The following is a 20,626-nucleotide window of genomic DNA, read 5'->3' as shown; positions in this document are numbered from 1 at the left end:
GTACGCTGAAACTACAGGTCTGGGAATGTCCATATATGGACCTTTTTTATTTTATTTACGTTTTCGGACAGGGTAGGGTGAAAAATGTGTGCTAATTAGTAAGGCCATCCCAGTTAGGGCCCAGGTAAGGCCGGGCCTTAATTTTCGGGCCTGTTGAGAACTCTATCTTTCGCTGGCTGCCAGGCGCGGTTGCGCTAATAACTTTAGGGCGGGCCCGTCTAGAGTTTGAATTGACAGGTATCAGTCAAAAGGGAGACATCAAATGATATATAACCTACCATAACTTGTACAGTAAGATGGATGAATATTTCTGCACAGTGCTTTTATTTTTTGCGTTATAACCTTGCTAAATATTTTAGAATTGAAGGTTTTAAACCTCTCTTCTCTGCAGACGCTGGGTACTGATGTGAGGGATGTGACTGAGGAGGTTAGACACAGCAAGGTTCTGCTGGCTGTGCCAGCAGGGCTGAAGCAGGAGGAACGGGTCCTGCTGGAAGATACCCTGGACTGCCTGAAAGAGAGACTAGGCGCCCTGGGTTCAGCTCTGACGGAACGCTGTGAACACATGAGGGCCAGGATGCATGAGCTCACAGCCTACCAGGTCATTGCACGTTTTGTGGTTATGTCTTGTGTCAATCTTCTTTGTCACATTATGATTGAGAGTAATTTGATCATAATTCTGTCAAGCATGTAACATTCATGCACTTCTTTAATTATGTAGTTTGATCTGTCAAGTGTCAACACATAAATCTTTGACCAAAACACACAATGATAACTACTGTACATACACACATAGGTTGTATGTGTGTGGGAGTTCTCTATATTTAATATGGGCCATATGTATTACATCATTTGTAAAGTGGTAGAGGTTTACATGCTCTAAAGAAATTTTATTTTGGCAAATACAGACAGAGCTACAACATCTCCAAACTGCTCTTATTGAAACCAAGTGCCAGATTCTACAGACGTTAGCCGGGGCCATGGATAAATCTGCTTCTAAACAGCTGGAGGTAAGAATCACCCACCTTTCAAAATACTACAGATACAGTAGATTGACAATACTCTTTCTCACTGAGAAGAGTGAATGCAGACAAAAACAATATTTCAACAATTCATCAACAGTGTTGTGTTATTTCGTTCAGGTCATTGCAGATGCAGAAAGCAGTTTGAAAGACTATGAACAGAAGATCACCGAGCTCAAAACCAGAGGAGCAGCTCTACAAGCAGATCAAATATCATCCAACAAGCTGCAGAAGCTACAGGTACCGAACTTGACTTAACAGTGTTCTCTTGACACCAACCATAAAAATGTTTGTAAGGAGAGAAACAATACATTCAACATTGCATTGTTGCAAGCTGGTGTCAATCTTGTAAAATGATGAGTGCAGTGCCCGGCCTTTAGTTGGTTGGATACACGGTTGTCCAGAACCGCCACAAAAGGCTCTGGTCAGGCTCTGCCAGTGGACCTAATGAGCCTGTAGAATTCCCAGCCTCTGCCATGCCATGGCAACCCCACACCTGCCAAGGGACACAGACATACGGTTAAAACTGGTGCTATGACAACGGGTATTGCATACTAGGTTCACAACTTGCATCGTTCCCAAGTAGGCCGGTGGCTGACGGGCACAAGTCTAGTATATTATAATGTGTAATCCAGACTACAGAAATGTGTTAACTGAATAATAATAAAAATCTTCAATTGAATGAGAGTCATAATAGTAAATTCCATTAGTTCACATTGCAATATGTATACCTCGCACTTTACTAATTGCATTGAGTATTTAAATATTACCAACATTTCTGGAAGATCAGCAACTCTAGTCAGTAAACATGACAGTCAATGGAGTCATGACTGTGACAAATGGTGTTCTTCCTGTTATGTATGTATTCCAGGACGGCTATGAGGAGCTGGTGATGACAGTGGGCTCACGACGCTGTGGTTTGAACCAGAACATGGCTCTGAAGGGCCAATATGAGCGGGCTCTTCAGGACCTGACTGACCTGGTGGACACAGCTCAGGACAAGATGGCCACCAACCAAAGGATCATCGCCAGTTCTGCAGAGGAAGTGCAGAATCTACTCGACAAACATAAGGTAAAGTAAAGCTTATACTCGACTAGACTAAGAGACTTGTGGAGTAGACATTCAAGTGCAGATGCAAGTTTTGTTTAAGCAATAATGCAGTATAAAAATATATATGGTCTAAGATCATTTTATTCCCACATGTTTGTTTGTGGAAATGTACAGTATACACTATACAGGAACCCATATGAGAGAGTGGGTATTTATCAATTTGTTCAACATAGGACTCCAGAGCCAAATTTTTGTACATGTCTGTGGTTGTCTGTTGCCAAGTTTATGGAATTAGCAAGCTAAAATGCTAAATGCAAGCTGCTGTTTTTGTCCTCCAGGAGTTCTTCCAGGGGTTGGAGTCCCATATGATCCTAACAGAAACCTTCTTCAGGAAGATCAGTAGTCTGATGCTGCCCAAGGAGAGACAGGTCCTGGAGGAGACTCTGGTCCAGGCTCAGGGGGTCCTCAAAGAGGCTCACAATAGAGGTGTAGAGCTGGAGTGCATCCTTGAGGTGAGACCATAGAAATAAAAATCTATTCCTAAACATTGTGAGCATGGAAGTACAGCTCTTATGTATACTATCTGACATTCATAACACTTATAGGAAAAGTGAAGGCAATTAGAAATGTCATTATCTCAATTTTAAATCAGAAAACTACCTTTTAATTGTCTTTCATTATTTTATTTTATTTGTGGTAGCTAGTTTGGAAAAAGAAAACTGTACAGGTTTAAATAATGTATAACATCATTTGTACCTTCTGGTATGTGTAACCCCACCTAAAGACACAGAAAATAAATATTCCTGATGATATGTAAGTCCCAAGTGATAATGCAACCAGGTGAACGCATTCTATATTGGCCTACATGTACTGTAAATGTAGAGGATCAAGGCCATGTATTTTTATATGAGAAGCTATCTGTGAGACCGCAAATGTTAAAATTCAGTTGTGTCAGCATATCTTCTAAGCACTAAATTTGCTGACATAGCATGTGCATCTGCTGTTACTTAAATTAGTTCGACTTTATTTATTCTTTCTCCTCTCCTTGAAAATTTCCTTTGCTAATTTGTCTTGGCTATTAAAAGCTAAAATGTGTTTTAGAAGTTACTATGCCACACATAGCTTTTTAGCACTGTCAGGTAACCAGTTATATGAAAACAATCCAAAAAGAAGTGACCAGGCTACATGAGCCCTTTAAACCTGTATACATTGGCTATTTGAAAATAGACGATCTACAAGCTCACAGCTAATCACAACGTGCTGTGAGCTTGTAGATCCGCTGTTTAAAAAATATATATATAATAATGCTGCTTCTTACTTGCCTCATGTGTTGTTCTGTAAATGTATTTCAGACATGGTGCCGTCTAATGCAGGATTACCAGGCCTTGAACAGACAGCTGGAGGCAGTAGAGGGAAGTCTCCCTGCTGTTGTCCTGGTGGAGGAAACAGAGGAGAAACTCTCTGACAGGATCTCATTGTATCAGGTTTGTATCATATTGACAACAATATATTTAATCTCGATTGCAACAGTCTTATACAGCCAGTTTAAAATGCATTTAGCATTTAGTATACAGTACATCCATGATAATTAAAATATCTCCTACACTCTCCCAGCCTTCTCAGTATTTCAAACTGTCACCCTTTCTGTCTCAAACTCACTATTCTCCATTTGATCTAGCCATCACTCTCTTGATGTACAGTACAGTACAGTACAGTACAGTACAGTACAGTACAGTACAGTACAGTACAGTACAGTACAGTACCTCTGCTCTCTTTTTAGGGTCTTAAGGCCAGACTGACAGAGCACCAACATAAGCTGTACCAAGTCCTGGATGAAGGCAAGCGTCTGCTGCTGTCAGTGTGCTGTCCCAGCCTGGAGAACCAGCTGGCGTTGCTGGGCGAGCACTGGCTCAGCAACACCACCACGGTCAACAAGGAACTCCAACGCCTCGAGGCCATCCTCAAGCACTGGACCAGGTCAAAGACAACAGAACTTTCATTACGTTTGTTTTATGTTTTCTAATGTTGTGGCTCCGGTTTTGTAAGGCAAAGGCTTACTGTATGACTGTATGTTATGTTGTTATTACAAAAATGACCAACATTGAAATGTTGTTCTTGAATTGTCTCACATCATGGCTTGTTTAAGAGATCTTCGTAATAGCACCACCTGTGCATATGCACTTCCCAACACTGATATTGCTATTATCACATTGCGTTTTGTTAGTGCTTAATTTGTGATGTTAGTTTTTCTTTCTTCGCAGGTATCAGAGGGAGAGTGCTGAGCTAAACGAGTGGCTGCAGTCTGCACTGGAGCGTTTGGAGTTCTGGAACACCCAGGCACTGTTGGTTCCACAGGAGCTGGAGACTGTCAGAGACCATCTGTCTGCATTCCTGGTGAGGAATATAGACATTCTACTGTGCATATCAGTATGAAATGGCAATTCAGTAAGATCTATGGAGCGGTTCGCGAATCAGCGCACTAAGGCAGTACATTATGTAAATTGATCAAACAATCAATTTACCAAGTAAGAAAGTAATTAATAACAACAACATGTATGAGCTGATCTGTCTTTCTCTGTCCGCAGGAGTTCTCTAAGGAAGTGGAGGGCAAGTCCTGCCTGAAGAGTTCAGTGGTGACCGAGGGTAACCAGTTGCTGCGGTTGAAGAAAGTGGATACAGCAGTGCTTCGGTCTGAACTGGTGCGAGTCGACAGCCATTGGACAGAGCTGCTTACACGACTGCCAGTGGTCCAGGAGAAGCTGCATCAGGTAGAAGATTACTGCTTTCTCATTGCACTATATGTTATTCATGAAAGGTCGCCTGCTCTGGAAGGGTTGATATGCTGCTGTTCTGATGGAGTTGTTTTTTTTGTCTCAGGTGCAAATGGAGAAGCTGGCCTCCCGCCACGCCATCTCTGAGCTATTTAATTGGATGTCCCTGATGGAAAATGTCATGGAGGAGGATGAGGAGAACCTGAGTACTGCTGTGGGGTCAACAGTCATACAGGACTACCTGCAAAAGTATAAGGCACGTACAACTGCAATTAGTATAGTATATCAGCATCATATGTGTATAACATCAGACAGGATAACATACTTCATACTGAAACAAACAAATGTTTAAGTACGTGGTCCTTTTCCACACACAGATCATGTAAAAATTGCCAAATATATATCTGCAGATGTCCACAGAAAGTTATTCAAAAAGTGTTTGTTGAGTATATACGTTGTATACATGTGAAATTTAAATCTGTAATAATAACGGCATCGGCTGTCATTTGCTTGTTCAGGGTTTCAGGGTGGATGTAAGCTGTAAACAGTTGACGGTGGATTTTGTAAACCAGTCGGTGCTGCAGATCAGCGGTCAGGATGTGGAGAGCAAGCGCAGCGATAAGACAGACTTCGCTGAAAGGCTGGGAGCCATGAACCGCCGGTGGCAGATACTGCAGGGTCGCATCACAGAGAGGGTGAGAACACAACCACTGATGAAATAGAAGAAAGCAAGAGTCAGTCGTAAACATCAGCAGCACAGTGCAAAAACATCATAATAAATCAATGTCCCCCACACACAAGTCTGCTTACTTATTAATATATCTTCTCCTAAGTGAAACAGAAATCAGTAAACAGTTTACAGTATACACTATGGCAAATGTATTGCAGACTGTTGCCACAGATAAGCTATTGCTGCAGGACTTCCTCTACAAAACTCTCTTTTGGCAATGTCTTTGCACTATTTTGGTATGTGCCATTAGAATGGTTTGTTAGCTATGGTGAAAACTTGAGCACATGGCTACAAAATACGAATCACATCCCTTTTTGCATGTTGTGTTCTCAGATCCAGTTCCTGGAGAACTTACTGGAAAGGTGGCTGGAGTATGAGAGCAGTATCCAGGCACTGAAGTCCTGGATGTCTTTTCAGGAGGAGAGACTGAAGAGGAAACACAGAATAGAGGACTTGAACTCAGTACAGAATGCATTCAAAGACTGCCAGGCAAGCTTCTCACTTTATTTAATATACCATCCTTGTTTTATCACAATGTGTTTCACAGACCGGAACTGATAACCTTTTACCTGTAAAAGAGATCACTGCTGTTTGCATTTTATTGTACTCTATGGTCATAAAGCAGCACCTTTTAACTGATTTCTCAAATGTTTTTCAGGAAATGGAGGAGCTGTTGAAGGAGAAGGAGAGGGACCTGGAGAGGGTTGAGGAGCAAGGCTGTGCACTCGTTCAGAACAAGACAGACGAGGCCTGTGCTATCGTCATGGAGACGCTACAGGGTGTCAATCACACCTGGGCGAACCTGGACCACTTGGTAAGCCCCCTAATCCATCAGTCACTGCATATTTTTACTGTAACCAGAGGTACAAGAATGATTGAACAGTACAAATTCATCATTCTGCTTCCTTCTGTTGTTCTATTCTATTGCGCTTGGTGTATATATTGAGGCTGATGTGATCAACTGTGCATCTTTACAGATCGGGCAGCTGAAGATAAGCCTGAATTCAGTGCTGGACCAGTGGAGTCTGTACAAGCGGGCCTCAGAGGAGATCAACGGCTACCTGATGGAGGGGCGGTATTCCGTATCTCGTTTCCGCCTCCTCACCGGCTCCTTGGAGGCTGTCCAGCTCCAAGTGCAGAGTCTACATGTAAGTCAGAGTGAATGTGTGTCTGATTTGAGATGCAAGGAAAATAGATCATTAGTGTGCTTTTCATGCCTTGCACTGTTATTGGAGGGGTTGTCTATGTGCTACAGTATGAGTGTCTGTCCGAAATCTAGTTTATGGTTACATCGAGTGAAAGCAGTGTGTTGTTGCGTACCAACGGAAGATCACTGTGACCATCAAAACCCAATCACAATCACATCCAATTGTTGTCCGGGAACTTAATTGGACTGGAATCATGTCTTCAGATCTGTCCCGACTCTTTATGTTGTGTTTGTCACTTGTAAAGAACCTGCAAGAAGACTTGGAGAAGCAGGAGAGCAGTCTGAGAAAGTTTGGAGCAGTGACACATCAACTGTTAAAGGAGTGCCATCCTTCAGTATCAGACGCCCTCAACAATGCACTAAAGGATGTCAACGCAAGGTGAGTGGATGTGCATGCACTGGAAAACCCTGAGTGTAAATTTTAATTAATTTAACTGAGAGCGTACAAACGTAGCCAAATGGACAAAGACAAAGACGTTCAACCACCTGGTATTGGTGTCCAGGTGGACGTGTTTGCTGGAGGAGATAGCAGAGCGTCTGAGGAGCAGTAAAGCCCTGCTGCTGCTGTGGCAGCACTACAAGCATCTGCATGAGCAGAGCACCACCAATGTCCAACTGCAAGAGGAGAAAGCAGACCAGCTCCTTAAGACAGCCTGCAGTAAAGACATCGCTGACGAGGAGGTGTCCGACTGGATCCATGAATGCAGCGTGAGTTAAGCTACGGCACATTATACATAGAAAATTGCACTCGTCATATTTACTTATTATAAGGGCAGGGAAATTGTCTTTTGAGATAGTAATGGAAACTACCGGTAAATGCCTAAGAACACTGAGGATGTCTCCAAAAGTTTATTACATTTAACACAAGTGAGGGATGGATTTTCATTGCATACACATACACACATACAGAATGAAGCATATTGATATTTAGCCTTATCAGTTGACTTGTGTTGAAGATTAAATGCACTTGTTCTTGTATTCCTTACTGTATATTTATGTTCCTGGATGTTTGTGATCAAGGAATTGAACTGCACTTTGTTATGATTTGCTCAGGATCAGAGCATCAGCCTAAGACTTAAACTGTTGGTCTGTCTCAGGAACTGCTGCGGTCTCAGGCTCCAGTGCTGGCCTCGCTTCAGGTCCTCCATGAGCTGGGCGAGCAGCTGAAACAGCAGGTGGACACCTCAGCAGCATCGGCTGTACAGTCAGATCACCTGTCTCTCAGCCAGCGCCTCACTTCTGTGGAACAGTCCCTCACCAGGCAACTCACCACGCTACAGGTGCTGCAAACACACATTATTTTTTACTCAGCTCCTTCTAAATGTGGGATTTTTTACTTGGTACTTTTCCAAACATTACTAAATAACAACCAATGATGTAAGCAATTAAATGCTTGTCATGGATGAAGAGTAATTATGCTGGGATTCTATGTATTTGTCCAGACTGGAGTCCATGACTATGAGGCTTTCAGTGAGCAGCTGGATTCTTTGGGGCGTTGGATAGTGGAGGCTGAGGAGGGTCTGAAGGTCCAGGATCCCAATGGCTCCACTGATTTATCAATGATACAGGACCGCATGGGGGACCTCAAGGTAAACTTGTCTTTATCCTTTCTGTCTGCTACTTGCTACTGAACATCTGTCTATTATTCACTATGGTTGATGGTGTAGTACAGTACCACCTCTTCCTGTTGTCTTCCTTTAGAGGCTGATGCTGAAATTCAGCAGTATGTCTCCTGAACTGGAACGTCTTAATGAGCTTGGTTACCGGTTGCCTCTCAACGACTCTGAGATCAAACGCATGCAGAAACTCCACAGGAGCTGGACTTTTGCTTCAGCCCAGACCACAGAGAGGTTCAGGTAGGACATCATACAAACAGAATAGATTCCATGCTTATTCTGGTCTCTTGCACTCAACATAACACACAACAATAATGGTAATGGTAATAATAATAAGTGTAGTGATGCACCACTAAATGAAATTATCATTTATACTAGGGATGCACCAAAAGGGAAATTCTTGGCCGAAACCGAATGCCGAATATAGGAAACAGTTGGCCGAAAACCGAATAAAGAATCTGAATATGATTAATATTATATATATATTTTCCTACCATTGCTGTCATGGCCGTACCTTAAAGTTACCTGATTTATGGCAAAATAAATGGTTATGGCAAAACTTAACTTAAATAATAATCACTATTATGGGTCCATAAAACATATATTCATCTCTTTTTAATGCATTAATTGCATACACTATTCGGTGATATATTTTCTGCCTATTCGGGCCGAAACCGAATAGGCCGAAAATGCATTTTTTGCCATTTTCTGCCGAATATTTTCTGCGGCCGAATATTCGGTGCATCACTAATTTATACTGTTGGATTTCATTCTATTTAAAAAGAAATATATAAAGGCCACCCAAAGCTCCTTATACTTCATCTCATTTTGAACAAATCCCTTCAATCCGTTTTTTGTCACTTTGCAGCAAACTTCAGTCCTTCCTGCTGCAGCAGCAGACCTTCCTGGAGAAGTGTGAGACATGGATGGAGTTCCTAGTGCAGACGGAGGAGAACCTGGCTGTGGAAATCTCTGGAAACTACCAGAGTTTGGTGGAACAGCAGAAAGCCCATGAGGTTAGTGTTTTGGGACAATAATAGTCTTGACCATTACAATTTACAATTTAGGCATTTAGCAGATGCTCTTAATCCAGAGCGATTTACATTAAGCAAGAACAAAAAGCATGGGGAATACATCACATAAAAACATTTATCATGAAACATGCGTAAACTAAGAAAGTAACAGTGGAATATCTATAATGAAACTATACATATAAGCTATACATCTATACTACTATGATATACATTATGTACTATGACGTGCTATGACTACATACAATGCACTTATGCTGTTTACATAACATGCTATAAGTCTGTATCAAATGCTATCTAAGTCTACAGAATTGCTATCTAAGGGGGTGACCATCTCTCCACTGCTATGATTATACTGCAAGTTATTTTACATTTTATCATAGCTGGATGCATAAGGCAACATAATATATATATAAATATATAATACCGGTAATATGCGGAAATATGTAATGTTGCTCTCAAATATTGTTTTGGTCAAACTGGCATAATTATCGAATTATGTAGAGTGGAAAAAGTAACATTTACGCAGACTGAAATTAATACAATTCCACAGGGCCTTTGCAGTGTGTCAGTATTAATCGGTATCTTCTCATAAAATCTTTATGATGAGAACTGAAAAATCACATTCAAATGACAAGCATGACTATAGCCATAGACCCTGTGAAATCAGTATATTTATTGAATGATTTATTATTTGCCTGTAATAGTGACACTCTTGAGTCTCTTCTCTTTACAGCTGTTCCAAGCTGAGATGTTTAGTCGTCAGCAGATTCTTCATTCTATCATCAGCGATGGACAGAGGATGTTAGAGCAGGGACAAGTAGATGACAGGTACAGTGTCCAAGCCTCGCTCACACTTATGTCATTCCAATGTTTAACAGGAAAATATAAGCTTTGACTTGCTGTTGAACAAATAGCCAGCATTCTCAGAAAATGAATGAACCCTCAATCAGCTACATAGCGAAGTAAAGTTTGATTTAGTTGAGTACTTGCAGTCTTTATATGTTACCCAAGTGCAATAATACATACATTCTGTTGTACCTGCTATTTCTAACAGTGTCAGTATTTCATAACCTTCCTATGAATCATGAAACTATTGTCCTCACCTGTAGACATGAGTTCAACTTGAAGTTGTCACTGCTGAGTAACCAGTGGCAGGGCGTTGTGAGGCGTGCCCAGCAGAGGCGGGGAATAATCGACGGGCTAATCCGTCAGTGGCAGCGCTACAGAGAGATGGTGGAGAAACTACGTAAATGGCTGGTGGAGGTTTCCTACCCAGCAGAAGCCCTGCAGGCAGGGACTACTGTTCCTCTGCAGCAGGCCCGTTCCATGCTGGATGCTGTCCAGGTATACTGTCAAGCTTTGTGGCGATAATATACTATTAGTACATATATCCAACATGTGTGGTTATGGACAAGAAGAAAGACTTCTTTGGAAAACCTGATTGTCAAACAGTACAGAAGAGTAATGTAGACTGCAGCAGACAGCATTACAGAAAGATCCCCATCATTTATCAATGTTTCTGTCCCGATGGGGCTCTATCAGAGCAATATGGGTAAATTATAATGGTCTTGTGGTAATAGTAATAGTGAAGATACTGTATTGTTTCTCCCCAATACAGTCCCTCTCTAAAAAAAAAGAAGCAATTTCTTTTTTTTAAAGAAATTATATGTATTTTAGGCCACGTGTGATTGTGGACAGTAGTATGTACAGTAAAGGTGGTTGCACACCGGCCGCGTTTTTCTGAAAACCGCTAAAAATCCAAAAATCGCGCCCGGTGTGTAGGGACCTTTACAGTGTACCACTTGATTACGGTCTATTGATTCCAGCAGTGTGTACATTCACTAATCTCCAACACGGACTGACTGTCATAATTTACCGCTGCAGCTGAAGGAGAAGGTGCTGCAGCGCCAGCAGGGCAGCTACATCCTGACAGTGGAGGCGGGCAGGCAGCTCCTCCTGTCGGCAGACAGCCGAGCAGAGAACGCCCTGCAGGGGGAGCTCACAGACATCCAGGAGCGCTGGGTGCACGCCAACGTCTGCTTGGAGGAGCAGAAGAGAGAGCTGGCCACCTTGTTAAAGGTACACTAAAGGCCAATTCATAGTCCAGTTTTCGGTGAAGAGGTGACCACCGAAACAGTGGTTAGTAAAAAGAGTGATATGTGTTGTTCACCGCGGCGTGATGTCATGTTGTGGTTTTCTGTGGTCACCTATTCACTGGACTATGAATAGGCCTTAATTACTTGGTGACACAGATGGGCGTTTGCCGTTTGTGGTTTGCAAATATGAGGTGAATCTTTATGGTTTGGGGCATAGCATGGTGTGAAGAATAGCCTGGGAAGCCCTGCACGGAGTCGCTCAGCGCTAGGTGGGTCACGGAGTCGGTGCCAAACCACATATAACCAGCCTGAGTCTGGAATCTCTAGATATGTCATCATATGCCATGGGTTGCTGCGTTGTCATTTAAATGCGTTGCTTATGGCTATATATAAAATGTGGTCGCACACTCTGACTCTTATCATGCTCTCTTATTTCAAGCATCACTGCCAACATTATGGAGTGTGCAGCAGCGATTTGTTTGTACTTTGATTCACCTTTAATTTGTGTGTGTGCTGTGTACAGGACTGGGAGCGTTGTGAGAGAGGTATCGGTGGATCACTGGAGAGGCTACGAGCCTTCAAACGGCAGCTGTCTCAGCATCTTCCCCATCACCATGAGGACCTGCAAGCTGAGCAGATGCGCTGCAAGGTAGCCTGTTTTAAACAAATTCCTTTTTTGACTTCTACAGCTTGGTACAGTAATTATGGCCTTGGCTGTAAAAGTTGTTTTTCCAGAAATATCATGGAATTACAGAAAACAGATGTTTGCACCTTTAGGGACTAACCTAATAATACATGGCCTTCCCTGACCAATACCCAGAAGCCAAAATCTGTTTGCTGTTCAGTGTTTCATCATAAACAGATCCTTTTGTAAAATGGAAAGAGTGAGGATGTAATGTAATATCATTAGGAAGCACCACAGCCACAGGCTACCACACTGTTCAGAAGGTTGAGAGCAGTGAGAGATATTTTGGGTACCTTTTCAAATCCACCTACATGAGCATATGCAAATAGGGTTCCATTGTACTGTACACGCTACTACTTATATTGGCACAGTGGCACAAATGTTCGGAACAAAGCGATTTATTTTATTTTATGCCTAGGACAGACAGAACAACACAGATGTTTCATAATTTAAGATAGATATGTTATTAACTATGTCTAAACATTTATGTGCGCATACGGTATGTGATCATGGTGAAAGTAGACAAGTGATAGATTATGGAACGCTCATTAAGATATTACTATGTTGATATCAACATAAGCGCGCCACCAAGTTATCAGATCAGATCAACATATGGAATGAATTCTGTACTGGCCATATATGGAGCTTGTCTTGAGTGTACAGGGTTTGATGAGGTCAGATCCACATATGGAATGTCAGAACAGGTCAGATCCATATATCTAAGGGTGGCAATGGGGGCAGTGTCTTGAGTGTACAGGGTTTGATGAGGTCTGGCCATATATGGAGCGTGTCTTGAGTGTACAGGGTTTGATGAGGGCCCAGGTAGCCCCGGGCCTTAATTTTTGGGCCTGTTGAGAACTCTAATTTCACCGGCTGTCGGGCGCAGCTGCACTAATAACTTTGGGATCAACCTATGGAATGTCAGAACAGGTCAGCTCCATATATGGAGATCTAAGGGTTTGAGGTCAGAGTTGCTGGCCGGCTCCATATATACAGATCTAGGGGGGGGCAGGTATTTATAAGAATTTATTCTTCTTCCTGCTCCTTTTCGTCATGGGTGTATCAGATAGGTATGAAAGACAAATTAATTATGTAAGACATATGAATTGTTATCTATTATGATTTGTACTGTATTGTGATTGTGATACACCATGTGCGAAATAAAATGAAATGAGAATGAGGTGATGATCCATGTATGGCTATCCAGGATTTGATGAGGTCAGTGTCGTGATCTTCATATATGGAGACGGCCATATATGTCACGAGGCATGATGGACTGACGGCCATATATGGAGGCGTGACTGACCGACGGATCGACGAAAACTCAGGTTTTCGACAAACGGTTTATTATTATTGGGACTGCAGGTCGCATTTACTATGAAATCGTGCATTTCCCGTCAGTGTGTTGTTTGGTTGGTTTGTCACCCCTCATGACATCACCATATATGAATCCCATATATGGAGATTCCTGATATCATCAATATTGGCCAGCAACTCTACATCTGACCTCAAACCCTTAGATCTATATAGAGCTGAACTGTTCTGACAGGCCCGGCCCTAACTGGGCTCTCATCAAACCCTGTAAACTCAAGACACTGCCCCTGCTGCCACCCTTAGATCTCCATATATGGAGCTGACCTGTTCTGACATTCCATATGTTGATCTGACCTCATCAAATCCTGTACGCTCAAGATACGCTCCATACAGAATTCATTCCATAATGTTGATCTGACCACCCATTCCAAAGCACCAGTGTTCGCCCAGCAGTCTGCTGTCACCCAGGCGGATGCGTTCATACGATCTTGCCCTTTTGGGCGAGGTCGCTAAGTTCTCGCCCTCAGGCGTCTTACTGGTAGTGGTTGTTATTATTACTATTATTATTATTCTCATCATCAGGACCTGGAGAACACATTTGACGGCTGGACTGTGGACATGGCCCACCTGACTGTGCTGAGAGAGTCTCTGTCCTGTTACATCAGCGCTGAAGACCTGTCTGTTCTGCAGGAGCGCATTGAGCTCTTGCATCGACAGTGGGAAGAAATCTGTCACCAGGTATATTATATACACAAGCAACTATGTTATAACGGGTAACAAATGCCATTGGATAGACTAATTTTCTTCTATGAGTATGTTATTCTTAGCGTGAGAGGCCCTAGTCAGATTTGAACTCTTAATTCTGACATTAGACGAGCACCAATCCTAGTCCCTCTTAACAATGCAGCTCTAAATGAAAGGAAAGTCAATATATCATCCACATTTGTGCTGAATTGTGATCACTCTGGAAAACAAATGGTTAACAAATTACCAACATATAAAGTTTAAGATGATTCTGACTAGGGATGAGTCTGAGATGAGATTAGTTTATTATGAAGAACACTTAAGACAATGGTGTGTGCACTTACATGTTATACCAGATGGTGGCACTGATGTCCCACAAAAATGTTTGTAACTTTAGCCAGCACCTTCTGTCATTGACTTCACTGATCAGCTTTGGCACATGGGATCAAAAGGCATCTAAAATGGCAAAAACACACAGACTAATACATGTGAGACATTATAGATTTTACACAATTTATTCTCAAATAAGATGTTCTAAACATCTCCCATGTAAAATTGTTATTTGATAGCATCAGCTGCAGGCTGTCATGTCATGTCACCGTGTACTGTAAACAGTATCACACTTAATCAGAATTACAGTATGCAAATGTTTATCCAACAGTAGTTGCTCAGACCTCATTCAAATTAAAAAATGGGCCAGTGTGAGTAGAGTTGAGGTATACAAACGGAAAGAAACCTCAATGCAAAACAGGACATAGATTCTTCAGATGCTGCATCCTGTGTAGAGCAGAGCGAGTCACACACAGGAAATGAAATGCTAGCTGTATGATCACTCATGGTACTGCCAGTACCGGGACATCTATATGTCACTACTTACATTAAATGAGGCAAGTCATTGCTGTAGAAGAAACTGCTGTATAATTTGTAGAAACGCATTGTGATTTAGCAGGTGTGTGTGTGTGTGTGTGTGTGTGTGTGTGTGTGTGTGTGTGTGTGTGTGTGTGTGTGTGTGTGTGTGTGTGTGTGTGTGTGTGTGTGTGTGTGTGTGTGTGTGTGCTCGCACGCATATATGTAACTGTATCTATGTATACATACTGTGTATACTATAGCAATGACAATACAGGATGTTTTTCCCCTTCAGCTGTCATTGCGCAGGCAGCAGGTGAGTGAGAAGCTGAATGAATGGTCGGTCTTCAATGAGAAATACAAGGAGCTGTGCGAGTGGCTCACCCACATGGAGAACAAGGTCTCCCAGAACGGAGACATCAGCATCGAGGAGATGATTGAGAAGCTCCGAAAGGTAACTAAAAAGCAACGGCTACCAGTTCTTATTTACTGACAGTGAGCTGTGTTGTTCTTCGAATAGTTCGTGTGTGTCTTGCATGCACTTTTTCAGTCAATGCATATGTGTATTTTACACAGTGCTCCAACACACCAAGTCATTGTACTACGTAGTTTAAAACCCTCTAACACCCGCATTAATTTCTACTTGCAAAAAATAGATTTCAACCTTACTACTACTTTGTACTACTAGGACTGACACAAAAAAATATGTAAAAAAAATAAGTTTGATGAAACATTTATATTATATATTATATAATAATTATATAATAATATAATAAATTAATAATTTACATTTGGGGGATATCTTTCACAATAATGAATAAAACATGTTCTAGACATTCTAATGATCACAAAAAAACATATATTACAATTATTTTACCTACTTTTAATTAGGGTAAAGGTCAAAAGTCTTAGGTTAAAAAATGTTCAAAATCGTCCAGAGTCCAGACATTTTTTATTTGTGTGAATTTCAGCCTCTGTGGGGGGTATTTATATGCAAATATCATGACCAATGGCATTGAAATGGCATTGCAATGAACATCACTGATGACGTTTAGGTGAAAAAAGAACAGAAAAAAATAATAATAATTTAGTAATTAATTAAATTAAATTTGTTGCTAAAAAGCAACTCTGGGTGCTAGAGGGTTGTAAACACACCTGGCCATTAATGGTCCCTACAGACTATAGGAGTTTTAAAGTTGTCGGGAGTCATCAGATCGTTAAGTATTTCACACTACAGGAGTCTTTTTAGTGTGGTTGCCCACAGGCAACCAGACTCTTGTAATTGTAACACTTTATTGTGGGCTCGCTACAGCGAGCACACACTAGTTATTGCCAGCCTATGTTTATTTATTCTTTATTCCGCCGCTTTTTTTGACACACTACTACTTCCACATACTTTATGCTAGAAATTTAGTTCAAACTTCAAACTGTTCAGCTCTTTGAAGTGATTGTGGCTTGTATTTTTATTTTTACAAAGTTTTATACTTTTTATACTTTTTATACTTTTTAACTTTTTTTAACATCCTTTATAATGAGAGTCGATGGAAGAAAGGTCCCATTTTTCACAGTTAACTTTTTTGAGCTCTTATTACTCCGTCATACTTTCACTTTGAAACTTCATTCAAACTTTATAATGTTCATCTATCTTTGAACTTTCATTGGTGAAAAAGTTGTTTTGAAAAAGTTTATACTTTTTAAAATATTTAACTTTATTTATAGTTTTTTCCTGCCATTGACTTTGTATGGGATTTATCTCTAAATCAACCTCACTTTTGCAGCCTCATTACTCTGGCATACTTTGTCGTAGAAACGTGATTTAAACTTTAGAACGCTCACACGACTCTGGACTCTGGACGGTTCAAACCGTATTCGAATACGTTGAACGGTTTTTCCGAAATCGCAGTTCAATCGCAGGCCGTTTCGCGTAATTAGTGCCATTTTAGAGTGCGGGCCTTCTTTGACTAGAGTGTGGAGACTGAAATTCTTTCCTTGAAAATTTACCAAACAAATTGTCGTCCCGGCCAAAGTATTCATTTTACACGCATGTTCTTTTGTCATTTTGTAGCCACACATGTCCTCTTTCACACAATGTGACCACCAAAGCACAGAGACATACAGAATGTGAACTACGGCCTTTTAAGTGACACAAAAACAGTCAATCTGCTCATTGACCTCCATTGTATAATTCTTACGAGGAAATTATCGCGCTGACAATTCTTAACTCGCTCTTATAACCACATTTTCAATCGTACCAACACCACAATCGCACATGGTGTACCTCAATATCTCAGGCCACTCACAGCGAAAAAAATATTTGCATTCGACTTTTACTTTTTGCGATAGAGCAATTTGTTCGGGGCATAGTTTCCCCCCATTCACGGCCATTATAATCTCCCAGTCATAGTACTGGCATAGAATTTGGAAGTCTTTTACTTCCACAGCTGAGACATATAAGGGCTTAATTACAGGGCTGACATTAAAGTTACAAGATCTCAATGAGTTGCTCAGCGATACCTTGTGAGCTTGTAGGTCTGCTATTTGTGCAATTGGCTGGCCTTTACACAGCTCTCGCAAGAGCACGCACGCACGCACACACGCACACACACACCCTGTCTTCCTATTGGCTGGCCTTTACACAGCTCTCGCAAGTGCACGCACGCACGCACGCAAAAAAATGAAAAAAAGTATTTTTTCCAAAAAAAAGTATTTTTTCCAAAAAAAGTATTTTTTCCAAAAAAAGTATTTTTTCCAAAAAAAAGTATTTTTTCCAAAAAAAAGTATTTTTTCCAAAAAAAAGTATTTTTTCCAAAGAAAGTATTTTTTTGAAAAAAAAGTATTATTTTGAAAAAAAAGTATTATTTTGAAAAAAAAGTATTATTTTGAAAAAAAAGTAATTTTTTGAAAAAAATGAAAACTTAAAAAAAAAAAAACTTTAACCTCTTTTTTTTTTTTTACTTAAAAGAAAAAACTTGAATTTTTTTAATAAAGATTTTTTTTTTTTCATTTAAAGAAAAACTTTTAAAAACACTTCTACAGCTTCCACATACTTTATTCCGCTTTATGCAGTTATTTATGCTTAAACTATAGTTTTTCCAAATGTTCATACTTTTTTTTTACTTTTACTTCAGCTTCAATACATTTTCTACTTTTGTTTACAATATGCTACAGTCCCGAAATATTGATTATGGATTTAGACCACCAATGGCAACACTATTACTCCGGTCCCCGAGTTTCAAACTTGACACGGCAAAAACTTTATACATTGCAATTTATGCGAGCCCACGCAGTTTCTACAGGAACTGCCTTTCTAGTTAGTGTGGTTGCCCAACAGGGCAACCAGACTCTTGTAATTGTAACACTTTATTCCACTTCCACTTATTATTTTTCTTCCACTAGTCTTTATTTTGACGCACTACCCCTCCCTCAGTTTTGACTGTACGCACTTGAGCCATATGTCAAATTGACCGGAAAAATCGGGAATCGATGGCGTGTACTTTGCTAAGAGAAATGTTGTATAGTTTAATTGATATGAATTTATTAGTGAATTAAATTATCCCATTGACTTCAATGGAAAAATGCAAAAAATCACATTCAAGTATTTTTCCCTCTGAGACTGTAAGCACTATAGTTACAAAACTTGGAGGAATATTTCCTAATTATCACTAAAATTACTTAAAAATATATATTTTTAGGTCGGCCTCATGGTGGCGCTATAACAGCCCACTTTACCTTTTGGCTCATAACTCTTGAACCGTATGTCGTAAAATCAAAATTATTTTTTCCCTGGATTCCTTGGGTCATGACGCATCTCCCCATATAGGCCACGCCCATTTCCGCCATGATGGATTTTCCGCCATTTTGAATTTTGTCCAAAACACACTTTTTGCTTTTCCTCCTACAGATTTTGTCCAAATCTCACAAAAATCTGTACACGTGATCTCTGGACCCATCCGATTAAAACACAAACGCAGATTTTCGGTAGTGCGTATCGTTCGGCCGTAATCGTCTTCCGAAGTCAGTAGGAGGGGCCTATATCACGAAAAATGCCATAAATCACGAACGGAATGTCCAATCCATCCAAAATTTGAATCACATGTCCGGGGTGGTTCGTTCAACCGAGTTCCAAAAGCAATTCCATTTTCATCCATAGGGGGCGCCGCAAACGCGATAAATGTAACCGTTTGTCGAAAAACCAGAATTTCGGGGGTTAAATCCCCTCCGAATTACTTACACACGATTTAAGGTGTGACTTGAAACTGTAACAGGCTGGCAATATCAGTGGGAGGGGTATATATATGTAAGCCACTGCGGCAACCACACTCTGCAATTTTTTAAAATTGCGACCTCTCCGAGGTTGTCTAGTTAGTGTGGTTGCCCAACAGGGCAACCAGACTCTTGTAATTGTAACACTTTATTATTATTCCACTTATTATTTTTCTTCCACTAGTCTTTATTTTGACGCACTACAACTCCCTCAGTTTTGACTGTACGCACTTGAGCCATATGTCAAATTGACCGTAAAAATCGGGAATCGTGTGCGTGTACTTTGCTAAGAGAAATGTTGTATAGTTTAATTGATATGAATTTATTAGTGAATTAAATTATCCCATTGACTTCAATGGAAAAATGCTAAAAATCACATTCAAGTATTTTTCCCTCTGAGACTGTAAGCACTATAGTTACAAAACTTTCAGGGATATTTCCTAATTATCACTAAAATTTATTAAAAATATATTTTTTTAGGTCGGCCTCATGGTGGCGCTATAACAGCCCACTTTACCTTTTGGCTCATAACTCTTGAACCGTATGTCGTAAAATCTAAATTATTTTTTCCCTGGATTCCTTGGGTCATGACGCATCTCCCCATATAGGCCACGCCCATTTCCGCCATGATGGATTTTCCGCCATTTTGAATTTTGTCCAAAACACACTTTTTGCTTTTCCTCCTACAGATTTTGTCCAAATCTCACAAAAATCGGTACACGTGATCTCTGGACCCATCCGATTAAAACACAAACGCAGATTTTCGGTAGTGCGTATCGTTCGGCCGTAATCGTCTTCCGAAGTCAGTAGGAGGGGCTTATATCACGAAAAATGCCATAAATCACGAACGGAATGTCCAATCCATCCAAAATTTGAATCACATGTCCGGGGTGGTTCGTTCAACCGAGTTCCAAAAGCAATTCCATTTTCATCCATAGGGGGCGCCGCAAACGCGATAAATGTAACCGTTTGTCGAAAAACCAGAATTTCGGGGGTTAAATCCCCTCCGAAATACTTACACACGATTTAAGGTGTGACTTGAAACTGTAACAGGCTGGCAATATCAGTGGGAGGGGTATATATATGTAAGCCACTGCGGCAACCACACTCTGCAATTTTTTAAAATTGCGACCTCTCCGAGGTTGTCTAGTTGTGGGCTCGCCACAGCGAGCACACAATAGTTATCCACAGTCTATATTTATTCCGCTTCCTTTATTCCAATTTCCGCCACTTTTTTCGGTCACCTA

At 40.8% G+C, this 20,626-nt stretch overlaps 1 protein-coding gene across 4 annotated transcripts in view; it reads left to right on the top strand.

The window, feature by feature from the left end:
• Positions 1–20,626, top strand: part of syne1b (spectrin repeat containing, nuclear envelope 1b) — a 121,219-nt gene that overhangs the window by 82,390 nt on the left and 18,203 nt on the right. For all 4 annotated transcript variants that reach the window (XM_080784127.1, XM_080784125.1, XM_080784124.1 and 1 more), the window contains 26 exons: positions 392–601; positions 909–1,010; positions 1,143–1,262; positions 1,894–2,094; positions 2,412–2,585; positions 3,426–3,557; positions 3,854–4,050; positions 4,335–4,467; positions 4,659–4,841; positions 4,951–5,100; positions 5,363–5,539; positions 5,908–6,063; positions 6,233–6,388; positions 6,552–6,722; positions 7,027–7,160; positions 7,285–7,489; positions 7,879–8,061; positions 8,224–8,370; positions 8,483–8,637; positions 9,266–9,413; positions 10,165–10,259; positions 10,541–10,775; positions 11,316–11,510; positions 12,051–12,176; positions 14,109–14,264; positions 15,412–15,570. In XM_080784127.1, coding sequence (XP_080640253.1) covers positions 392–601; positions 909–1,010; positions 1,143–1,262; positions 1,894–2,094; positions 2,412–2,585; positions 3,426–3,557; positions 3,854–4,050; positions 4,335–4,467; positions 4,659–4,841; positions 4,951–5,100; positions 5,363–5,539; positions 5,908–6,063; positions 6,233–6,388; positions 6,552–6,722; positions 7,027–7,160; positions 7,285–7,489; positions 7,879–8,061; positions 8,224–8,370; positions 8,483–8,637; positions 9,266–9,413; positions 10,165–10,259; positions 10,541–10,775; positions 11,316–11,510; positions 12,051–12,176; positions 14,109–14,264; positions 15,412–15,570 — 4,200 coding nt within the window. The remainder of the gene's footprint in view (positions 1–391; positions 602–908; positions 1,011–1,142; positions 1,263–1,893; positions 2,095–2,411; positions 2,586–3,425; positions 3,558–3,853; positions 4,051–4,334; positions 4,468–4,658; positions 4,842–4,950; positions 5,101–5,362; positions 5,540–5,907; positions 6,064–6,232; positions 6,389–6,551; positions 6,723–7,026; positions 7,161–7,284; positions 7,490–7,878; positions 8,062–8,223; positions 8,371–8,482; positions 8,638–9,265; positions 9,414–10,164; positions 10,260–10,540; positions 10,776–11,315; positions 11,511–12,050; positions 12,177–14,108; positions 14,265–15,411; positions 15,571–20,626) is intronic.

Source organism: Protomyctophum bolini (assembly GCF_963924005.1).
Source record: "Protomyctophum bolini genome assembly, chromosome: 15".
Classification (NCBI taxonomy): Eukaryota; Metazoa; Chordata; class Actinopteri; order Myctophiformes; family Myctophidae; genus Protomyctophum; species Protomyctophum bolini.
The sequence above is the reverse complement of the archived record's forward strand: the minus strand, read 5'-3'. Positions and strand labels throughout refer to the sequence as shown.